Below are 14,115 nucleotides of genomic sequence, written 5' to 3'. Positions count from 1 at the left end.
TCTCGGTGAGGTACATAAGATGCCTCTAACCGCTCCAGGCCGCTGTTCCTTCGGCTTAGCACCTGTAACAGCTCCAGGCCGCTGTCCCTTCGGCTTAGCACCTGCTGAAGCAGAGCCCCTGGACCTCAGTGTCTGGCCAAGTCCCAGCTCTGTTGCTGACTGGGCCCATCCCTGAGCTGATCCTTACGACAAGGGCGACTGGAAACTCTAAATGGTTGGGCCTAGTGATGTGCCCAGGCCTGGAGGCCGTGTCCTTTTCCTCCCACGGCTTCCACCCCTGAGTCCTGGGGGCGGCTTCATCTCCTGCCACTGCACCTGCATCCCAGCCAGCAGGAAGAGAGAGGGGGCAAAGGAGCAAACATCCATTCCTTTCACGAGAGCAGTCCGCAAGCGTCACCACTTAACGCCAGCATCCCATTTGCCAGACACTAGTCACATGACCGCTCCTCGCTGCCAGGAACAGTTGGAGATTTGTCTTCAGCTGGGTGGTCTGTGTCCGGCCGGGGGGCCTGTGTGGGTACTGTTAGTAAAGGGAGAAATGGAATCCATATTCGTGGAAGTGAAGCACTTTGGACTTAGAAATATTCATGACTATAGTGTTATTGCTGCTCCTTTGTAAGGGGACATGTTTACACTCAGACCTACTGACTGCATTTTTTATTTTATTTTTACTTTTGAGATGGAGTCTCGCTCTGTTGCCAGGCTGGAGTGCAGTGGCGCGGTCTCAGCTCACTGCAACCTCTGTCCCCTGGGTTCAAGCAATTCTCCTGCCTCAACCTCCTGAGTAGCTGTGATTACAGGTGTGCTCCACCATGCCCGGCTAATTTTTGTGTTTGTAGTAGAGACAGGTTTTGCCACGTTGGCCAGGCTGGTCTCGAACTCTTGACCTCAAGTGATCTGCCCGCCTCAGCCTCCCAGAGTGCTGGATTATAGGCATGAGCCACTGTGCCTAGCCTGACTGCATTTTTAAAATAATGTAACCAGCATTCTCCTCATCAAAGATCTGTTGCAGGCTGGGCATGGTGGATCACGCCTGTAATCCCAGCACTTTGGGAGGTCGAGGCAGGCGGATCATGAGGTCAGGAGTTCAAGACCAGCCTGGCTAACACAGTGAAACCCCGTCGCTATTAAAAATACAAAAAATTAGCTGGGCATGGTGGCAGGCACCTGTAATCCCAGCTACCTGGAAGGCTGAGGCAGGAGAATTGCTTGAACCCAGGAGGCAGAGGTTGCAGTCAGTGGAGATCGTGCCACTGCACTCCAGCCTGGGTGACTGTGAGACTCCATCTCAAAACCAAACCAAACCAAAACAAAAAAACACTTGTTGCAGAGTAGAGGTATACGTTTATTTGATGTTACTCATTCGATGCTTATTTTTGAGCCCTGCTGTGTGCCAGGCAGTCTGTTAGGTGCCAGGGAAATGGGTAAACAAGACAGATCTGGGCCTGTGTGCGGCTCATAGCCTCGTGGGGAGACAGACATTTTGGGCGGATCGCTCTTGCTGCGGGGCTGTCCCGTGCATCACAGGATGTGGGGCAGCCTCCCTGGCCTCCACCTATGGGATGTTGGGAGCATCCCTGGTTGTGAGAACCAAAAATGTCTCTGGACGTGGCCAAATGTCCCCTGGGGGGGCAGCATTGCCCCAGTTGAGAACTGCTGGCTTAAGATATAAATAGGGTTATGGGAGAAGACAAGTGTGATGAGGAGGGGCTTTGGGGTCAGGAGACAGGGGGGTGAGGGGGTGGTGACTGCCAAAAAGGGGCTCAGCGTGAGATGCTGCAGGGCACAGAACACTGACCGGCTGAGAGCAGCAAGTGCAGAGGCCAGCGGCGAGCGGACGCTTGGGGAAATAGCGAGGGCCCAGCACAGCTGGGGCAGGGTGAGCTCCGGGCAAAGCGTGGGAAAGGTGAAGGGCAAGGTGGGCGGGACCAGAGAGAGGGACTTGTGCTTATAAGGCCTCTTTGTAGAATATCCCAGGCTGTCCATCTGTTCCCACTTTGTGAAGCTCTTTCTCGTTGACACAGAAACTCATTCCAGTTCTCCAAAAATAGACACGTCCTACCGTTAAGCTGAGCTTGGAGAGTGGCCTTGGACTTGTAACCCTGCCTTTGCCCTCAGATTGAATGGTTTAAGGTGGTTATTGTTTTCTCGCAGAACACTGTCTCGGGTGAAGGTTTCTCAGCCTGGGCGCTGGCAGCATGTTGGGTCAGGTCCCTCTCCTTGTGGGGCTGCTGCTGAGCGCTCTGAGCGCTGCCGGGTATGGAGCAGCCTCCCTGGCCTCCACCCAGCTGATGCCACTAACCCTTGCCCTAAGTTATGACAACAAAGATGTCTGCAGACCTGCCGGGTCTCCCCTGGGGGACAGCATTGCCCTGGTTGGGAGTCACTGCTTTAAGCCAGCCCAGGTCCTAGAACACTACTGCCCTGAGACAGCCCTTTGGGGGTCCCATCCTTCTGACAGGCATGGGGGCTGGCAAGGGTCCTGCACTTGCGTCCTCCGGGGCTGCCTCCTTACACCCCACTGCTGCCACCTTGGAATCCCACAGCCAGGGTGACCCCCTGCCAGCACCAGGAGCAGGTTCCAGAGGCCACCTGCAGGGTCAGGGTTTAACATGTAACTGCTGGTCCAAGGGGAGGGACAAGGCCTGGTGCAGAGGGGCCTCTTGTGGCAGCTGATGCTGGGCAGTGGCTCTTTACCAGCCTGTCCAGGGACGTTTCAGTCTCGTGGCCTGGGACCTCGTTACCAAACCGCTGGCCGAAATCAGCCCTTGGCCAAGGGCCCCGCCTTGGCCTCTGACCCTGAGCCTCCCTGGCCCCCAGGTTGCTCCTTCAGGCTGGCTACGACCCGGAGCTCCGGGACGGGGACGGCTGGACTCCCCTGCACGCGGCGGCACACTGGGGCGTGGAGGATGCCTGCCGCCTGCTGGCCGAGCATGGCGGGGGCATGGACTCACTGACCCACGCGGTGAGGGCCAGTGCCCAGGCTGGTGAGGGGCAGGGCGTGGGGAGGGCCCAGCACCTCCTTCATTGTCTGATCCTGCTCCTCCCCTGACCCAGGGGCAGCGTCCCTGTGACCTGGCCGATGAGGAAGTACTGAGCCTGTTGGAGGAACTGGCCCGGAAACAGGAGGACGTGAGTGTCAGGGCTGAGGGGCTTACCCCAGACTCCCCATGTCCCCTCAGCTCCTCAGAGGAGGGTGCAGAGGGGGAACCCCCCGACTTCTGACACCCACCACCCCAGCGACCTGCTATTTCCCTCTTGGTGACCCAGCCCCAGCCCCAGCCCCAGCCTCAGGAGAGAACCCTAGCTGGGGCAGGACAGAGATGGGGCTGCAGAGCTTCCTGCCTGCCTGGTGGCGTGGGCGGCAGAAGGATTTGGACAGGGTTGTCTGACACCCTGATGAGGTTGCTTAGCACACCTCATCACCTCAGGGTGGCCCTTGGCAGCAGCCATGTGCAGGATTGTCCTAGACTCAGGCTGGGCTGGTCACCCACAAGGTGTCCCCCAGCCATCCCCGGGGCAGCCTTGCTGGGAAAACTTAGAGTGAAGGAGTGAAGGGCGTGAGCCTTGGCCAGACTGCCTGGGTTGGAATCCCGGCTCTGCCATGGATCTGCCGTGAGTCTCAGCCAGCCACTTTCCTTTCCGGGCCTCAGTTTCCTTATCTGTCAAATGGGAATGGTATGGTGCGCACCTGTATGAGGGGTCATGCGTGACACGTGGATTGTGCTGTCAGGAGCTTGGGGGAGTATGTGCCCCTGGAAAGCACTAGAGCCATGCCAGCGTTCAGTGAGCTCTGTGAGGTGACAGGAAGCTCCCGAGGCCAGGCCTAGGGCTTCTGGTGCGTGGGCAGGGGAGCGGAGACAGCTTCCTCTTTTGAAAGGTTGGCAGGAGCGAAGTGGAGGCTGACGGATGTAGGAGAAGATCTCATACAGGCTGGGGGGCAAGTGTGGGTGCCCTGAGGTGCCCAGGGAGGGAAGCGTAAGGCAGGGCAGACCCGGGAGGGCCACGAGTGCCAGGCGAGGAGCATGGTGGCTTCCGGCCTGAGGGTGATACGGCCATGAGGGGTTTAATGGGTGGGGCAGGGTCAGCTCAGGGGGCCCAGATATGGGGGGAGCCCAGCCTGGGAGCATCTGGGGACACTTTCTGGAAGACGTGAGTACTACAGCACTAAGAGTTTGCTAGAAGGGCAGGAATGAAGGGCCCTCTCAGTACAAAGGTGTGAAGACGGTGGTGAACTGTGCGGGGAAGGTGTGAAGACGGTGGTGAACTGTGTGGGGAAGGTGTGAAGACGGTGGTGAGCTGTGCGGGGAAGGTGTGAAGACAGTGGTGAACTGTGTGGGGAAGGTGTGAAGACGGTGAACTATGTGGGGAAGGTGTGAAGACGGTGGTGAACTATGTGGGGAAGGTGTGAAGACGGTGAACTGTGCGGGGAAGGTGTGAAGACAGTGAGCTGTGTGGGGAAGGTGTGAAGACGGTGGTGAACTGCGTGGGGAAGGTGTGAAGACGGTGGTGAACTGCGCGGGGAAGGGGTGAAGACGGTGGTGAGCTGCGTGGGGAAGGTGTGAAGACGGTGAACTGTGTGGGGAAGGTGTGAAGACGGTGGTGAACTGTGCGGGGAAGGTGTGAAGACAGTGAGCTGTGTGGGGAAGGTGTGAAGACGGTGGTGAGCTGTGTGGGGAAGGTGTGAAGATGGTGGTGAGCTGCGCGGGGAAGGTGTGAAGACGGTGGTGAACTGCGTGGGGAAGGTGTGAAGACGGTGGTGAACTGCGCGGGGAAGGGGTGAAGACGGTGAACTGCGTGGGGAAGGTGTGAAGACAGTGAGCTGTGTGGGGAAGGTGTGAAGACGGTGGTGAGCTGTGTGGGGAAGGTGTGAAGACGGTGGTGAACTGCGCGGGGAAGGTGTGAAGACAGTGAGCTGTGTGGGGAAGGTGTGAAGACGGTGGTGAGCTGCGTGGGGAAGGTGTGAAGACGGTGGTGAACTGCGTGGGGAAGGTGTGAAGACAGTGAGCTGTGTGGGGAAGGTGTGAAGACGGTGGTGAACTGTGCGGGGAAGGTGTGAAGACAGTGAGCTGTGTGGGGAAGGTGTGAAGACGGTGGTGAGCTGCGTGGGGAAGGTGTGAAGACGGTGAACTGCATGGGGAAGGTGTGAAGACGGTGGTGAACTGCGTGGGGAAGGTGTGAAGACGGTGAACTGTGTGGGGAAGGTGTGAAGACGGTGGTGAACTGTGCGGGGAAGGTGTGAAGACAGTGAGCTGTGTGGGGAAGGTGTGAAGACGGTGGTGAGCTGTGTGGGGAAGGTGTGAAGACGGTGGTGAACTGCGCGGGGAAGGGGTGAAGACGGTGGTGAGCTGCGTGGGGAAGGTGTGAAGACGGTGAACTGTGTGGGGAAGGTGTGAAGACGGTGGTGAACTGCGCGGGGAAGGTGTGAAGACGGTGGTGAGCTGCGTGGGGAAGGTGTGAAGACGGTGAACTGCGTGGGGAAGGTGTGAAGACGGTGGTGAACTGCGTGGGGAAGGGGTGAAGACGGTGGTGAACTGTGTGGGGAAGGTGTGAAGACAGTGGTGAACTGTGTGGGGAAGGTGTGAAGACGGTGAACTGCGTGGGGAAGGTGTGAAGACGGTGGTGAACTGCGCGGGGAAGGGGTGAAGACGGTGGTGAGCTGCGTGGGGAAGGTGTGAAGACGGTGGTGAACTGTGTGGGGAAGGTGTGAAGACGGTGGTGAACTGTGCGGGGAAGGTGTGAAGACAGTGAGCTGTGTGGGGAAGGTGTGAAGACGGTGGTGAGCTGCGTGGGGAAGGTGTGAAGACGGTGAACTGCGTGGGGAAGGTGTGAAGACGGTGGTGAACTGCGCGGGGAAGGGGTGAAGACGGTGGTGAACTGTGTGGGGAAGGTGTGAAGACAGTGGTGAACTGTGTGGGGAAGGTGTGAAGACGGTGAACTGCGTGGGGAAGGTGTGAAGACGGTGGTGAACTGCGCGGGGAAGGGGTGAAGACGGTGGTGAGCTGCGTGGGGAAGGTGTGAAGACGGTGGTGAACTGTGTGGGGAAGGTGTGAAGACGGTGGTGAACTGTGCGGGGAAGGTGTGAAGACAGTGAGCTGTGTGGGGAAGGTGTGAAGACGGTGGTGAACTGTGCGGGGAAGGTGTGAAGACAGTGAGCTGTGTGGGGAAGGTGTGAAGACGGTGGTGAGCTGCGTGGGGAAGGTGTGAAGACGGTGGTGAACTGCGTGGGGAAGGTGTGAAGACGGTGGTGAACTGCGTGGGGAAGGTGTGAAGACGGTGAACTGTGTGGGGAAGGTGTGAAGACGGTGGTGAACTGTGCGGGGAAGGTGTGAAGACAGTGAGCTGTGTGGGGAAGGTGTGAAGACGGTGGTGAGCTGTGTGGGGAAGGTGTGAAGACGGTGGTGAACTGCGCGGGGAAGGGGTGAAGACGGTGGTGAGCTGCGTGGGGAAGGTGTGAAGACGGTGGTGAACTGTGTGGGGAAGGTGTGAAGACGGTGGTGAACTGTGCGGGGAAGGTGTGAAGACAGTGAGCTGTGTGGGGAAGGTGTGAAGACGGTGGTGAGCTGCGTGGGGAAGGTGTGAAGACGGTGAACTGCATGGGGAAGGTGTGAAGACGGTGGTGAACTGCGCGGGGAAGGGGTGAAGACGGTGGTGAACTGTGTGGGGAAGGTGTGAAGACGGTGGTGAGCTGCGTGGGGAAGGTGTGAAGACGGTGAACTGTGTGGGGAAGGTGTGAAGACGGTGGTGAACTGTGCGGGGAAGGTGTGAAGACGGTGAGCTGTGTGGGGAAGGTGTGAAGACGGTGGTGAGCTGTGTGGGGAAGGTGTGAAGACGGTGAACTGTGCGGGGAAGGTGTGAAGACAGTGAGCTGTGTGGGGAAGGTGTGAAGACGGTGGTGAACTGCGCGGGGAAGGGGTGAAGACGGTGGTGAGCTGCGTGAGGAAGGTGTGAAGACGGTGGTGAGCTGCGTGGGGAAGGTGTGAAGACGGTGAACTGTGTGGGGAAGGTGTGAAGACGGTGGTGAACTGTGTGGGGAAGGTGTGAAGACGGTGGTGAGCTGTGCGGGGAAGGTGTGAAGACGGTGAGCTGTGTGGGGAAGGTGTGAAGATGGTGGTGAACTGCGTGGGGAAGGTGTGAAGACGGTGGTGAGCTGTGTGGGGAAGGTGTGAAGACGGTGAGCTGTGTGGGGAAGGTGTGAAGACGGTGGTGAACTGCGTGGGGAAGGTGTGAAGACGGTGGTGAACTGCGTGGGGAAGGTGTGAAGACGGTGGTGAACTGTGTGGGGAAGGTGTGAAGACGGTGGTGAACTGCACGGGGAAGGGGTGAAGACGGTGAACTGCGCGGGGAAGGGGTGAAGACGGTGAACTGTGTGGGGAAGGTGTGAAGACGGTGGTGAACTGTGTGGGGAAGGTGTGAAGATGGTGGTGAACTGTGTGGGGAAGGTGTGAAGACGGTGAACTGTGTGGGGAAGGTGTGAAGATGGTGAACTGTGTGGGGAAGGAGGAGGAGAGTGCCAGCTGCAGGAGCCGGGGCAGCTGAGGGCCCGCCAGTGCCCTGGGTATGCTGAGGGGTCGGGGTGAGGTCTAAGCAGGTCTCCCCTGGGAGCTAGAAGGACCCCTCTGGGGATGAGACTGGAGGCTTCTCATGGGTGGGGGCCGTGAGGACAAGACGGCAGTGCCTGCACGTGGCAGCTGCGGGCGCCTGCTGGACGCAGGGCACCTCCTGTCCCTGAGGTGTGTGGCCATCTGTAGGAAAACCAGTAAGCCCACGAGCCCTCGGTGCCCGCCTGGGCAGTGAGCTCCTGCACAGCTGTTTGTGGTGGTGTCGCTGTGGGGCACGTGTGCTCCACCCCTCCCCTGCAGCCCCCTTCCCTCCTTGCAGCTTCGGAACCAAAAAGAAGCTTCCCAGAGCCGGGGCCAGGAGCCCCAAGCGCCCTCTAGCAGCAAACACAGAAGGTATAGGGAGGGAGGAGTCCAGGGCTGGCGGGGTGGCTGGAGGCCCCAGGCTTGTACCCCAGCACCCTCTCCTTCCCCAACAGGAGTTCTGTGTGTCGTCTGAGCAGTCGCGAGAAGATTTCCCTCCAGGACTTGTCCAAGGAGCGCCGGCCTGGTGGGGCTGGGGGTCCCCCCATCCAGGACGAGGATGAGGGGGAAGAAGGTCCCACCGGTGAGGGGCCTGAATCTGGACTCCTGGGTCTGAGGGAGGAGGGGTCGGGTTCTCTGAATCTAGAGGCAACTGGCATCTTCTGTGACCTGCCCGGTGTTCCCACATCACAGAACCACCCCCTGCAGAACCCAGAACCCTCAATGGCGTCTCCTCCCCCCCGCACCCCAGCCCTAAGAGTCCCGTGGTGAGTGGATGCCCTGAGAGGTCCTGTGAGGCTGGGAGGGCCCGGAGGTGGGATTCCATACAGCTTGTGAACGTCTGGCAGGGGCGGATAGGGCGAAGACTATAGTTCCCAGAGTCCTCCTGGACAACTGGCTTCCTTTTTAAGCTGTGCCTGCCCCGGGGGCTGATGGGAATTGTAGTTTGTTGCAGTCCTTTGGGGGCTAACCCTTAAGGTCTGAGAATAGGGATCCTTTCTCTCTAACTGAGACCTCCTCCTTCTCCCAGCTGCCTGAAGAGGCCCCCTTCTCCAGGCGCTTTGGCCTCCTGAAGACAGGGAGTTCTGGTGCCCTGGGTCCCCCGGAAAGGCGGACAGCGGGGGGAGCCCCAGGGGCTGGGCTGCAGCGCTCGGCTTCCTCCTCCTGGCTGGAAGGGACCTCCACTCAGGTGAGTGAGGGTTGGGCCGGGTGCAGGCCCAGGCCCCTGCCCAGTCGAGGGAACTGCCCCTTCCTCCCCTTCTCCTCTCCACACAGGCCAAGGAGCTCCGCCTTGCCAGAATTACCCCGACCCCCTCCCGGAAGCTGCCGGAGCCCTCTGTCCTGTGAGTCCCCAGGGCCTGGGCCCCTCAGGGGTGGGTGGCAGATGTGGGTTCCAAGCCTGTCCGTGTGATCCTGAGTGAGACCATGTACCCCCTGGAGTCTGGTTCGTGCTGCCACTCCAGAGCCTGTGCTGTGTTCCTCCTGGGAGCTTTCTCCCTCCCTCAGGTCTGTGTTGAAACGTCACCTTCTCCCCTATCTTCCCCCCACCCCGAGGTGCGCACTGACCACCCTGCTGCCACCACGGCGCCGTCTGCACATGCACACCCTCCCGCTCTCAGTTCTCGCACTGCTGCTTCTGTCCAGAGTCCTTTACCCTTTTGACCGGTTGGGTAGTGTGCTGGTCTTTTCATGGCTATTGTGGGTTTTGTGTATTTCTGCTCAGCTCTGACTCTGTTGTGGCCCAGATAATTTGTTTCTTTTGCTTACGGCTGCATCTCCAGTGCCGGCACACAATGCACCTGGGTAATGTTTGTGGAATGAATGAATTGATGCAGGTCTGAGGTCACCAAGCCTCCTCCTTGCTTGGAGAACTCCTCGCCTCCCTCCAGGATTCCGGAGCCTGAATCCCCAGCGAAGCCAAACGTCCCCACAGCCTCCACGGCGCCCCCAGCGGACTCCCGGGACCGACGGAGGTGAAGAGGCCAGGGCAGGAAGCTGCGGCCCCCACCCCCAGCAGGGAGAGACGATGTCAAGCAGGAGTCCCGGGGCTTTGGGTGGGCTCCTGAGGGAGAGCTGGCCCCAGGTCTGCTGGGAGTTGGAGTCCCCTCCCACAGAACTTGCTTCCCGCGGAGGGTGTCAGCCACGGAATGGGACAGGGTCCCCAGGTTCCCTGTCTGAGGTTGGGACCCTTCCCTCAGGTCCTACCAGATGCCTGTGCGGGATGAGGAGTCGGAATCCCAGAGAAAAGCTCGCTCCCGTCTCATGCGCCAGTCTCGGAGGTCCACACAGGTGTGGGGTGGGCTGGGGTCTGGACTCCTGGGTCTGAGGGAGGAGGAGCTGGGGGTCTGGACTCCTGGGTCTGAGGGAGGAGGGGCTGGGGGTCTGGACTCCTGGGTCTGAGGGAGGAGGGGCTGGGGGTCTGGACTCCTGGGTCTGAGGGAGGAGGGGCTGGGGGTCTGGACTCCTGGGTCTGAGGGAGGAGGGGCTGGGGTCTGGACTCCTGGGTCTGAGGGAGGAGGGGCTGGGGTCTGGACTCCTGGGTCTGAGGGAGGAGGGGCTGGGGGTCTGGACTCCTGGGTCTGAGGGAGGAGGGGCTGGGGGTCTGGACTCTTGGGTCTGAGGGAGGAGGGGCTGGGGGTCTGGACTCCTGCGTCTGAGGGAGGAGGGGCTGGGGGTCTGGACTCCTGCGTCTGAGGGAGGAGGGGCTGGGGTCTGGACTCCTGGGTCTGAGGGAGGAGGGGTTGGGGGCTGGACTCCTGGGTCTGAGGGAGGAGGGGCTGGGGTCTGGACTCCTGGGTCTGAGGGAGGAGGGGCTGGGGTCTGGACTCCTGGGTCTGAGGGAGGAGGGGCTGGGGTCTGGACTCCTGGGTCTGAGGGAGGAGGGGCTGGGGTCTGGACTCCTGGGTCTGAGGGAGGAGGGGCTGGGGGGTCTGTACTCCTGGGTCTGAGGGAGGAGGGGCTGGGGTCTGGACTCCTGGGTCTGAGGGAGGAGGGGCTGGGCCCTGACCCCAGCGTCCCCTGACTGTCCCCTTTCCCTGCCAGGGTGTGACTCTGACAGACCTGAAGGAGGCAGAGAAGGCTGCAGGGAAGGCCCCAGAGTCAGAGAAGCCGGCGCAGAGCCTGGTGAGAGGGGTCAGCGAGGGCGCGTGGGGTGCTGCGGGATGTCCTGGTTCCCTGACTCGCCTCCCCCTCCCGACAGGACCCTTCCCGAAGGCCCCGCGTCCCTGGAGTGGAGAACTCTGACAGCCCTGCCCAGAGAGGTGAGGTCTGCTCTCGGGGAGGTCATTCCCAGGGAATCATCCAGTTTCTCCCATAGTCTTCTTGCTTTCCTGGGGGCTTGACCCGGGGACCCAGGCACCCAGAGGGGGCTCTGGAGGTGCCTGGGCTGATTCCTGCCCCTCCCCCAGCAGAGGCTCCCGACGGGCAGGGTCCAGGACCGCAGGCGGCCAGGGAGCATCGCAAGGTCGGAAAGGAGTGGAGGGGGCCTGCGGAGGTGAGGGGCTCAGGTGGGGCCGAGCTGGTGCAGAGGGTGGGCCGGGGGGCGGGCAAAGCCCTTCCCATACCCGCTAAAGTCCCTCCCATACCCATTGAACCCTCGTCTACCTGCCCACAGGGGGAGGAGGCGGAGCCGGCTGACCGCAGCCAGGAGTCCAGGTAGGGGCGGGGTGGGAGAGGTGGGGTCTGCGTGCGGGCCGGGCCGGCCCCTGACGCGCGCTCCGCCCCTGCCCCAGCACCCTGGAGGGCGGCCCCTCAGCCCGCAGGCAGCGGTCGCAGCGGGACCTCAACCCAGAACCTGAGCCAGAATCGGAGGAGCCAGACGGAGGCTTTAGGACGGTGCGATCCCACCCCAACGTCGGGGCTTTGCCTGCTGGGTGCCCAGCTTCCTGGCTTCCCCGCCCCCCAGCATCGCCCCCATCCTCCACCTGACCCTCCTCTACCTGACCCCCAGCTGTATGCAGAGCTGCGCAGGGAGAACGAGCGGCTTCGCGAGGCCCTGACCGAGACCACGCTGCGGCTGGCGCAGCTCAAGGTGGAGCTGGAGCGGGCCACGCAGGTAAGGGCGCCGAGGCCGGGGTCACCGGAACTGGCAGGGCCGCCTGGGTGGGGCTCAGACTGCTGGGAGGTAGAGCCTGGCCTGGGGGTGCCGGCGGGGCTGGGCTTCACTTGAGGGGCGGGGCCGAGATCTCGGAGGCGGAGTCTGAGCGAGGGGATGGGGCTGTGCGCCTGCCGGTGGCGGGGCCTGGCCCGTGGGGGAGGGGCTTGTGGGCTGCCTCGTGGGCGGGCGGGTCCCCAGCAGGAGCCTAGGACCCTTCAGAGCAGTGCTGGCTTCTCCTGCTGACCCCTGTGCTTTCTGTGTCCTCACCAGAGGCAAGAACGCTTCGCTGAGAGGCCAGCCCTCCTGGAACTGGAGAGATTCGTGAGTAGGGGCAGTGGGGATGGGGGCCAGAGGCGTCCCCAGCCTCACATCCCTAAGTTTGGACCAAGAGAGCCACATTGCCCTTCCCAGCTGGCCCCTGGCCTTCCCCTGCCCTCCTCAGCCTCACTCGGTTTCTGCACTTTCCCTGTTCATTCCAGGAGCGCAGGGCCCTGGAACGCAAGGCCGCAGAGCTGGAGGAGGAGCTGAAGGTGGGGGCTGTGGGGGCTGTGGGCAGAGGGCGGAGGGTGGGTGGGGGCGCAACCCGCCAGGGCTGCCCAGCTGACCCTTGCCGTCCCCCAGGCCCTGTCTGACCTCCGCGCTGACAACCAGCGCCTCAAGGATGAGAATGCAGCGTTGATCCGCGTCATCAGCAAACTCTCCAAGTGACCTGGAGGGACTTCCCCGCACCCGTATTTATACAGCTGCTTCTGCCACACGCACCCTTCCCCCGTGTGAACACGAGTGACAGGCTCCGGGGGAAGTCTCAGAGAAGCCATAGCCCCCCTGGGACCTCCGGACTGGGAGGGGAGCAGAGTCCCCAGGAGCCGAGGGGGCCACTCGAGGCCAGGATGGAGGTGGGAGGCCGAGCCAAGCAGGGGGACGTTGCCAGAGGGGACCAGGGCCAGAGACGGGACCAGGAAGTAACTGAGGACCAAGAAGTGCAAGGATCAGTAGCCAGGACCAGAGTGGCCGCCTGGAGGTCCCCATCTCACGTGTGATGCCACCCCGTCACCCCTCCCCTCCTGAGCAGGGATCCAAGAATGTGCCAAGAGTCCCGCCAGCCTCAGCCAGGTGGGCCTGTATATAGGGTCCATGTGCAATAGGGAGGGACGTCTTCTATTTTTTGCTACCCCCTCCCCGCCCACTGTCTGGGGCAGGGGGAGAAGGTATTTTCGAGATAAAGCACAGGCACCACAAATAAAAGTCGTGAAGTTGCCACTCAAGGTCTGTGTTCCCAGCCAGAGGGAGGGCACTGTTTCCTGCTCCTGCTGGGGGGCCGTGCGTGTCCATGACCAAACCACTGGGCCACTTGGGTGGGTGCCGGGGGATGGGCTGGTGCTCACTCACCTGTGTGGTGAAGGAGCTTCGGGATGAGCCCCCAGCGGGAACGAAGGCTCCAAGACGGAGCCCGCGTGATCGCAGGCGGGGGGCTGAGGGGAAGCTGATGGGGCAGGAGGGATCAGCGGGCAAGACCTCTGGGGCCAAGGATATGGAGCTGGGGAGCTTGGGTTTTGCCATCAGTGTCTTTGAAACAAATTTAGTCAATTGCCAACATTTAACATTTGGAGAAATTTGTGTGTAAAAATCTGGAATTTTGGCCGGGTGTGGTGGCTCACGCCTGTAATCCCAGCACTTTGGGAGGCCGAGGTGGGCGGATCATTTGAGGTCAGGAGTTCGAGACCAGCCTGGCCAACATGGTGAAACCCCATCTCTACTAAAAATGCAAAAATTAGCCAGGCCTGGTGGTAGGTGCCTGTAATCGCATCTACTCTACTTGGGAGGCTGAGGCAGGAGAATCGCTTGAACCTGGGAGGCAGAGGTTGCAGTGAGCCAAGATCGAGTCACTGCACTCCAGCCTGGGCAGCAGAGCGAGACTCCATCTCAAAAACAAACAAAAAAAAACCAAAAAGAATTTTGGCTTCTTTTGAAAGAACAGGAATCTGCGACAATATGAACTTTTCAGTCCTGCATAGCCACCGTTGACTAGAGCTGAGTAGGAGCCATCTTCTGAGGTGAGGCATTCATTCAATAATTAGTATAACACCAACAGGAAGAACAGGACTGAGTGAGTACAGTGTGACTGATAATTACTGAACAAAACAAAGATCCAGTACTTTTAGGAGGGGAGCATCCGATGTTAAATGTATTTCAAGGTGGTGGCGCTCTGGAGAAAAGAAAGGGGTTGGGAAGGTGGGTGCACGTGTGTGCACATGTGTTTTGAATAGAGTGGTCTAGGCAGGCCTCACGGAAAAGCTGGTGCAGGCAGATGCTTGAAGGTGGTGGAGAGGGAGCTGTGTAGGTATTTGAGGGAAGGGTGCTCTGGATGATGGGAGCTCTGTGTGTGGAGGCCCTGGGGAGGGAGCTGTGTAGTTATTTGAGGGAAGGGTGCTCTGG

General features: G+C 60.6%; 1 protein-coding gene across 2 annotated transcripts in view; it reads left to right on the top strand.

Annotated features, from left to right (window-relative positions):
* The window catches only part of PPP1R12C (protein phosphatase 1 regulatory subunit 12C), a 28,848-nt gene extending 15,904 nt beyond the window's left edge, over positions 1-12,944 (top strand). The window contains exons 5-22 of one of the 2 annotated variants that reach the window (XM_016936852.4): positions 2,821-2,965; positions 3,058-3,132; positions 7,882-7,955; positions 8,039-8,166; positions 8,277-8,350; positions 8,614-8,772; positions 8,859-8,926; positions 9,419-9,556; positions 9,782-9,872; positions 10,626-10,706; positions 10,783-10,843; positions 10,994-11,076; positions 11,197-11,237; positions 11,315-11,417; positions 11,533-11,637; positions 11,950-12,000; positions 12,159-12,209; positions 12,301-12,944. In XM_016936852.4, coding sequence (XP_016792341.1) covers positions 2,821-2,965; positions 3,058-3,132; positions 7,882-7,955; positions 8,039-8,166; positions 8,277-8,350; positions 8,614-8,772; positions 8,859-8,926; positions 9,419-9,556; positions 9,782-9,872; positions 10,626-10,706; positions 10,783-10,843; positions 10,994-11,076; positions 11,197-11,237; positions 11,315-11,417; positions 11,533-11,637; positions 11,950-12,000; positions 12,159-12,209; positions 12,301-12,387 — 1,615 coding nt within the window. In that variant the 3' untranslated portion in view covers positions 12,388-12,944. Of the gene's footprint in view, positions 1-2,820; positions 2,966-3,057; positions 3,133-7,881; positions 7,956-8,038; positions 8,167-8,276; positions 8,351-8,613; positions 8,773-8,858; positions 8,927-9,418; positions 9,557-9,781; positions 9,873-10,625; positions 10,707-10,782; positions 10,844-10,990; positions 11,077-11,196; positions 11,238-11,314; positions 11,418-11,532; positions 11,638-11,949; positions 12,001-12,158; positions 12,210-12,300 lie in introns of both variants that reach the window. The other variant, XM_016936851.4, reaches the window with a different exon arrangement.
* Positions 12,945-14,115: the final 1,171 nt, after the last annotated feature.

This window comes from Pan troglodytes, chromosome 20, assembly GCF_028858775.2.
Source record: "Pan troglodytes isolate AG18354 chromosome 20, NHGRI_mPanTro3-v2.0_pri, whole genome shotgun sequence".
Taxonomy (NCBI): domain Eukaryota; kingdom Metazoa; phylum Chordata; class Mammalia; order Primates; family Hominidae; genus Pan; species Pan troglodytes.
This window is presented reverse-complemented; position numbering and strand designations above follow the sequence as displayed.